This window comes from Chiloscyllium plagiosum, chromosome 17, assembly GCF_004010195.1.
Source record: "Chiloscyllium plagiosum isolate BGI_BamShark_2017 chromosome 17, ASM401019v2, whole genome shotgun sequence".
Taxonomy (NCBI): domain Eukaryota; kingdom Metazoa; phylum Chordata; class Chondrichthyes; order Orectolobiformes; family Hemiscylliidae; genus Chiloscyllium; species Chiloscyllium plagiosum.
In genome coordinates, this window is record NC_057726.1 from 33,044,864 (window position 1) to 33,053,933 (window position 9,070).

The following is a 9,070-nucleotide window of genomic DNA, read 5'->3' on the forward strand; positions in this document are numbered from 1 at the left end:
ACAGATACCATTTTTTCCAGAAGTGGATGAGAGAAGGGCATGAATCATATTGGTGAGAAGCCCAAATTCTGCAGGACCTCTTAAAATTAATGCCAAATTGAAACAGACACCATTTTAACCAATCCATAGGCTTTAACCCATATGACAGAAGACATGAATTGATAGTGTATGTTTTTGAAAGATGAATAATGTCTGTTTAAGTGTCATGATCAGTGTTATATTCCCAACCTTTTGACATGAAGATGGCTGAAGTTAGAAGTAAATTAACAACCTTGGGGGAATTTCTTTGGTTGATAATGTAGTGTAAAGAAAAGTTCCTGCAGCTTCAATTAAAATATTTGTTGACATTTTCCAATGTCTGTTATTATAGCTAAGGTCATTATGAATGCTTGGCTGAGTTTTAAATGAAAAACCAGAAAAGCAATTTTATCAGTGGAGGAGCTGAGTTCATATTTTAATTGTCAGTTTAAGTGGAATACCAAAGAATTAGCTGCCTTTGAAATGTTCACTGATTAAAAATGTAATTGTTAAAGCAGAATGAACACTTGAACTGATGTCAAATCTTTTAAAGAGTTTCATGAATGGGAGCTTTATCAATATCAAATATGTGAGTGAGTGAAACCTATATTCGATTATTAACAGTTTAATCTTTTCATCTCCACATGGCTCCTGAGATCTTCTCACAGTGTATACTGCATGAGTAGCTATGGATGTGGCATGGGGTATGAGCTGCAACAGAGGGGGCATGCGGGTAGGTGAATGGGCCATGATTTGATGCCATGGGTGTGAGAGGTAAGAGCTAGCATACCTAAACACTTCTAAATCAATTAGGACAAAGTTCCAGGGAACCAAGACAGGTCTTCTAATTAGTATGTCTTAACAATCTTGCACCCCCGTGGCTGCCTACAATCTACTTTGCAGATTTAGGAAGTCTGACTCTATCCCACATCACCACATCCTCCATCTCAACTCTCCCCATGCCACCTGCTGCACCAGAAAATTAGGTATAGTGGAATTCATGAAACCAAGGCTTAACTTTCTGACTCAAGGGACATGCATCAGCAGTGAAATCATGGTCCAAATATCTGATGCCTGGTCAGAATCCCATTGTTAATATCTAAAATGGCCATTGTTCTGTGAATAATTAATTACAATGATCATTTTTTCTTTCAAATTGCGAACAGGAATCCAAATAATTTTTCTTTCAAATTGCGAACAGGAATCCAAATAATAAAGATTATGATGATTTAGACATTTCTGCTGTGGCTAATCAGCTTTCAATAGTTAACACCTAATTGAAGAATTGTTTATTAAACTTAGGAAAAACTGAATTTCAGCATGATTGTTATCTAATCAAAGAAACATGTATCAATAACAATTCAAGTTTTTGTTGGACTATCAAGGCTAAATTTTCGAACTATCCAATTCTTGCCCCAGCAGAGTTGCATCTTATTAATTCTGTGTCCTGTTTGTATTTAAAACTATTAAGAAGTGAACTGACAACCATATCACCATTTCATGCCAACTATAACTTTGGAAGAAGTCTCACATTGCAGTGGTTTACAAAACTATGAAAAATAGTTGACAAGATACATTGTTTAAAAATCAAATGCAAAAGCCACAAAGCCTTGGGATGGGATTATCCCAATGAAGTTCAGAACCCAAGAGTCAGCCTCAAATGGTGGACAGATATTCATTCTGTGGTTGGAAGCAGTCACTCATTTAAGATTTCACTCAATTTGTCATTAGCCTGGAGCTGTCTCTTCATATAATGAAGAACAACAGGTGGCCTTTTGAAACAGGAGAGCCAACACAAGGCCTTCCAGCTTGAAAGCAATGGCAGGATGCGAGGACAAGCAAGTAAGAGCACCTAAAGATGCATGCATCCCCTCCCAGATTTTTTTAATTTAGAAAATTAGGCCCCTGCAGGCAGGTCACCATTGTTTGGCGTTGGTCTATGCCTGTAAACAATGCCAGGAAGACAAGAAGGAGATGTAAACCTCCCTGAAGAGCTGGCCCTAAATCCAGCCATGGAAGGCTGTACTCAGAGAGCTGCACTGATGCACATTGTCTCCGGATACCTTGAGGCTCACTGAAAAATTCTAGTCAGCCTTCAATAATAGTCTTAACAAGTTACCCAACACCCTTCTTCCCTTCACTCCTGATCTGGACTCCAGGTAATTGGCCCAGGCCCAGGTGCAGCTTGGAGCCAGGGAACTAGCATGTCTCCAACCACATAGGTTTCTGGACCTGCCCACCTCTGTGTCATACCATAATAGATCCAAAACTCTCTTTCTGGATTCAAAGTTCATCCAGTAAGCCCTGGAATACTTGTGTGATGTTGAAGATGTATATTTTATCATGTCTGGAAAATTATTTTTATTTTAAATATTGTGAAATAAATTTCTGAAATAGTCGACTTGGAGCCAGGAATATCTGTTACTTCTTAATCTTTGAATTAACAAAACAGTAATTTACAGATTCTGATTTTGTTTTGGTGCAGAAATAATACCTCTTATGCAAAAGGTAAAATATTCTCTATTGCCCTTTAAGCTACTACAGTCTTCAGAAGAATATGTCTAAAAAACTGGATAAAGGTTATGGAATAGGTATGAGTGAACCTAATGAGTTAATTTCTGTGGCATTGTCTTGCGAAGCTTATTTTAATCAAAATACTATGAATGTTTCCACAACAATAAAAAAATTGTAGTTTGAAAATTGACTTGAGTAGACCAACAAAACAGTATACTGTAAACTCAGTGTCTCAAATACATTCAGAATAAATCCTCATTGATGACCAAAAGGACATATCAATGTCTGAAGTTTCTTGATGTCAGAACTAAAGTCATGTTACCTTCCTCCTAGTTTGTTTACAGTTCTTCTCTTCAAACATTGCACGTTAAATTGTTGAAGTAATGGGGAAGCATATTTCACCATTCTGTCATGCCACAGAGCTATTTTATTTATGCCATTAATTTTGACTAATCAGTATTGTTATCTAGGAAAGGCAAAGTGTGAAGAAGTTGACCGTGTTCTCAGTAAAAGCTGACTTTTTCAGATTGAAGTACACCAGTTTTCTTTTATGCAATTTCATGTTTTCTCTTATTTAAACTGACAAATAGGCATTCAAATAAAAAAGTGAATAAACAAAATGGCGACACTGATGTTTAGCAAAATCACCATAGCAACCAGAATAGGATTGGAGCCCTAAAAGAGAAAAGAAACAAATATGAGACACAGTAATTAATCATTGCAAACAATTTTTTTCTTTTTTAAGGGAATTTAGCTTAAGTTTTCATAAATAGAAAACGATAATTTTAATAGCAGAAACATCTCAATGATTAATACTCACCACTGTCAGCCTTCTATGAAGTAAATACTTTCAAAGAATTCTAATTAATCTGTATATATATATATATATATAGATCTTGACTTTATTAGTATTTCATTATTTAAACAATAGTATTCAAAGGAAAGCAAATTAGAAAAGAGAGGGAAAGTTACTCCTCATGTAAAATACACAAATGTCACATCTTCTCTGTTAGTGACTGACTATTATTGAATTACGTGTCAAAGCCTTTAGGTCTGATGATAATCCTGTTGATCAAGCATTAATTATAAAGAAAAATAACTTGCACTTGTTTTTTATGGAAAGAAAATTTCATCCTTCCCACCCTTGGAGACCTTATGCTGTTTCAAAAAGTGAAAATCTAGAACGTTGTCTTAATGATTTCATAGATGCATGTGCAGTAATTAGTATTGATCCAATTCTAATAGTGTTGTGTTTCTGAAGTGTCTCTTAATATCTTAATAAATGACGGTGGCCTAAATCATATTAAACTATATCAAGGGAACATTGCTGTATGTAATATTATTATTCAAAGCCTTACATTTGCAATTCTTTGCCCCAATTTGCAATCATGAACAATTTTAAAGTCACTGAGATTTGGATTGGGATGCCTATTACTCCTTGTGTGATTTCCAGCTCATTATTCACCAAATAATTTTTCTGCAGCTTCAACTGGTGACCAGACTTGTCATTTGCATAATTTAAACAAAATACAGGTGATGTGCCTCAAATAGGTCTTTTGGAATTGGATTGGTATTAAGTGTGAAGCTATTTGGACTGTTTATGGTTCACTACTGTGCCGTAGCTCAGAGCGTTTTCTCTTGGATTCCTAAACCAACATGCTAAGAAATAGGAAATATTTTACTGCCTACATTTGTTCACCTTATAGGCATGTTCATGGCTGGTACATGAAGGGATCGGGGTAAGACCACTTAATAAAACATACAGCTTGTAGAACATAAGACATTTAAAAAAGGTATATATGTCTCAAAGAGGGAAATAACTTTACAAATGACTTACTACAAAAAATAGTCAATGTCTGAGTTGCCATCAATTATTATGACAAATACTTCATGTCAATTTTTAGACTATTGGAAGAATATATTAGTATTGCAAAGATTTTGTGCAGTTTTTAATGAGTAAACTAAACTCTACGTTAAAATCTGTGTGATGCTTCTATTATTGGCCTGTGTGGGATATGAAGATATAGCTGACAAACTGTGAGTTCCCCATCTATTTGTCCCTTGTATTCTACACTGAAAATTAATTCATAGTGAAGATAAGGCAATGATATCATTTAATAATGTTCCATGATAATAAGCAGGTTAAAGGCTATTTGCCTTATACAGGCCGTACACCACCATCCAAAAATAATTTATTATGTTCTACAGGAGCTTAGATTAAGCAGTTAATGCAAGGTATTGAACCTGAGCCTGGATTAATCAAATCATTTCAGTTAGCCTTTGATGATACAATGAAAAGAAAGTTGTTTGTCAAAAACAACTCCATCTGTTTAGATATATAATACCATTAAAAGGCAGATGTTCCAATTTCATAGCAAAAATTATGCTAGTTTTTTTCCAAGTGATGTAACCTTACTGAGCTGCAGGTAATTCAGTCCAGTTTAGATGCTTCTACTTAAATTCTGGGAATGTTTAATGAAGGTATAAGCTGTTGCTAGGTAACTACAGAGAAAGCTAATGAGATGGCAGTATTTAATGGCTCAGCAGATCTTAGGCACCAAAGTAGTTTTGTTTCTTAAAATGAGCATAATGAAGGGTTGGAGAAATAGCCAGAGTAGTATATTAAACTGAATATCAGTCTGCAATTATATCTTATCCTTCAGATATGTATTGAATATTTAATACTCCTTATGCTGATTTTCATAGACATATTAATATGAATAAATGATGATTTAAAAAGAACAATCCAGACAACTTCTAGAAACTGATTACAATTTAGCAAATGGAAATCTATGGCAGAAAGGGGTTATTTGGCTCATCATGTCCATGCTCAAATTTCAAATTTTTAAAACTGTTTTGGCTGCAAAAATCACATCATTTTATTTATATCAACTCTACTCTATCACAATTCTATAATAGAAGAACTGTATTTAACTTTCTTATCATTAACTACCTTATTACACAGTAAATATTGTGTACATAATGCATTTATTAGATAAAACAGAAAGAATTTGACAGTGATTCGGTCAAGTGGGTGATTGTAAATTGTAGCCCAGTTTAGAGCTCTTCTTTTCTTTCTAATCCATTAAATTTATAACTGGCTTCTTAATACCTTTAGCTCTAATGAATGCCTACTCATCTGAACCAAATTCCTGTGGTTATGTAATCTACTCCAACTCTCTAACAGAAGTAAGATGAACTTCATTATTGTAATGAAACAGAAATTTTTCTTCTGGAAACAAAATATATGTGGGATATATGCCAATCTCAAATAACCTTATTGCAAGTATAAATGGTTTGGACTTGGAGAAAGGGAGTACAATTCCAAAGATTTTAGATGAAACCAAATTGTTCTAATATAGTAAATAAGGAGTAGGCTAGTAGCAGAATTCAGGACAACATGGACAAACTGGTGATGTGGGTGGACAACACACGGCAGTTGCAAGTTTAATAAAAATAAGTGTGAAATTATGAACTTCAAAAGAAACAACATGGAGAGAAAGTATAATATAAATGATGTTGTTTTGAGGGGGTTGTGAGAGCAGAAGGATCTATGGATATATATTCACAAATCTTTGAAGGTAAGGCAATTTCATAAAGCAGTGAGGAAAACATGTCAGATATCAGACTGTAAGTAGGGGCATTAAATTAAGAAAATCATGCTAAATTTCTACAAGTAACTGTTTTAGCCTAACCTGGAATACTGTGTGCTATTCAAAATACCACCCTATGAAAAGGACATTAATGCCTTGGAGGAGGTAGAAAGGAAGCATACAATGGATAAGGAAATTCATTTATTCACACGGAGATTGGAGAAATTGGGATTTTCTCCTCAGATCAGAAAAGAGGTCACCTAATACCCTATTCAAAATTATGAGCAATTTTCTTAGAGAAATCTGAGAGAACTGGTTTCCTTAGTGGTTTGGGAACTAGAGACATAAGAGTTAAAGGAACGAGAAAAGAAATCTTCACACAGAGATTAAGATCTGAAATGTACTGCCTAAACTTGTGATGGAATCAAATTCCATAGCAACTTCTGAAAGAATATTGGACATCTAATTGAAGAAGACTAATTTACAGAGTTATGTGCAACGTCCCTGGGGTGTGGGACTAAATTAACCAACTCTTTCTAACACCGAGCCAGTGAGGCCAAGTGGCCACCTTTTGTACTTAAAAGATTCTATGGTTCTATGAGATGTATACTTATCAGGGTTACATTAACACTAGTTATAACTCCACTGATGGGACTTTGAAGAAGGTTGAATAAAATTTTCTTAAGCAGGCCAAAGTAATTGACGTATTAAAGGCATGGAAAGTTTTAGTACACAAAATTCTTTTTCAGTAAATTTGATACAGTAATGTAATATAACTGTATCGTTTTGATTTTTATGGAATGTTGAGAAGCTCCGAATTCAAATACTTGATGCAAATTTGAGACAACTAGTCTAGTCACAACTAAACCATTAAATATGGAATGTGGCCAACTGAACAGTAAAATGCATGCTAATTATTGGATTGCACCTGCTGGATTATTTGACTGATCAATAAGTATTTGTTCATCAATATTTCACATGATATGAAGCATAGACAGATAAATGTAGTTGAGGAGCACATTGACCATACTGGAACTGAATTGATAAACAGCATCAAGAGGCAGAATCACAGATAAATGATTTATTTAACAGCTACAATCGAGCCTTTGCCAATTCTCATTTGTGAATTAAAAGTCTCATCACATATTAACACTATATTTGTCAGATGTATGTGATCTTTTACAAGCATACAGTATTGCCTTTTCCTTTTAAATTTTATATCTTGCTGTTAAATTGAAAAAAGTTTAAATTCTATTACGTTCAGCACTTGTATGTCTTCTCTTAAATTTATTCAGTGGACCATTTTCCAGCAATTGTATATTTTAAGTAATTATTTGTTTTAAAGGTTCTTGACTTCTTGCAGAGAGTGAGTTTTGTTTTTAATTACAGAATTATTCCACATAAATTATGCAAAGTAAAATTATTCTTCAACAGACAGTTAAATGGCAACAAAAGATTATTGCTGACTGAATGGAAAATAACATAAAAAGCATTAAACTTTACTGAATTTCTAGAAAATATCTCGGACTTGCTTTTGTGAAGGTTAAGTGGCAGAGCTACTATCCCACATACAGTGGGTAACTGAATATGTTACTAAGGGTCAGTTAAGCCCAATTAAAGGAAGCTGATTGGGACTTTGGGACCAATACTCCAGGAAGCCATGGGCCTATGTGCCTGCTTGTGTGTGGTAGGAACAGCCGATTGCACTATAGTTGGGCTCCATTTCTGAGTGGTAACCTGACTGCAGTTTTTTAGTTTAAGCTATCGAGATATTGGAAAGAAGCCACCTCCATTTTGAAGCATCCTTTCTCTTACCTACTTTGCATTGCAGCCTGTTTCTTCCAAGCTCAGATTGACTGTCCAACCTTGAAAGTCCACCCACTGGCTTAATTGAATACTTGGCTCACCTTCTGGATAATGTAAAGCTAAGTCCGAGTGTATGTTCTGAGCACAATATAAAGTGGCTTCAGGAGGATTTGGACAAGCATAGTGAACAAGCAATAAAATGACTGAATGAATTTAATGCAGAAAATGTGAGCTATCCATTTTGAAAGGAGAAACAGATATGCAAAGTACTTGTTAATTGACAAGAGGTTGGAAAATTTAGATGTCAGAAAGAATTAAAGTGTCCCTATCGATAAGTCATTGATGGCTAACATGAAGGTGCAACAAGCTATTAAGAAGGATAATTGAATGTTAGTTTTGTTTGCAAAAACATCTGAGTACAGGAGTAGTGAAGTCTTGTTTCAATACATAAAAGCTTGATTAAAATACACTTGGAGAGCTGTGTGTATGCAGTTTTGGTCTCATTTTTTCATGATAGATGTTATTGCCACAGAGGGAGTGCAACAGAAGTTCACCAGATCTGTTCCCATGATAGCTCAGAAAGATGGGACAAAGTGCACTAGTATTCTCTAGACTTTCGAAAATGAGCGGTGGTCCCATTGAAACTTGCAAAAAACTTAAAGGGATAGATAGGATAACTGCAGGTAAGATGTTTCCCTGGCTGAGAAAACCAAAACAGTGGCCACACTTTAAAAATAAGGGGCATGCTACTGAGGTCCAAGATGAGAAGAAATTCTTTTACTCAGAGGGTTGTTGTGAACCTTTGGAATTCTCTACCACAGAGGACTGAGGAAGCTTAGGCATTGAGAATGTTTGAGGTTAAGAGGTCGATAGATTTCTGATTACTTGCAGTATACGGGGTTATGGGGTAAAAACAAGGACTGCAGATGCTGGAAACCAGAGTCCAGATTAGAGTGGTGCTGGAAAAGCACAGCAGAGATGACACCAAAATTGGAGGTGTAGTGGACAGTGAAGAGGGTTACCTCAGATTACAACAGGATCTGGACCAGATGGGCCAATGGGCTGAGAAGTGGCAGATGGAGTTTAATTCAGAGGGACCTTGGAGTGCAGGTTCATAGCTCCTTGAAAGTGGAGTTGCA

The 9,070-nt window shown here is 35.3% G+C and overlaps 1 protein-coding gene across 2 annotated transcripts in view; it reads right to left on the reverse strand.

Moving 5' to 3' along the window:
* Positions 1–1,202: 1,202 nt before the first annotated feature.
* Positions 1,203–9,070, reverse strand: part of jph3b (junctophilin 3b) — a 165,386-nt gene continuing 157,518 nt past the window's right edge. For both annotated transcript variants that reach the window (XM_043706816.1, XM_043706815.1), the window contains exon 5: positions 1,203–3,207. In XM_043706816.1, coding sequence (XP_043562751.1) covers positions 3,127–3,207 — 81 coding nt within the window. In that variant the 3' untranslated portion in view covers positions 1,203–3,126. The remainder of the gene's footprint in view (positions 3,208–9,070) is intronic.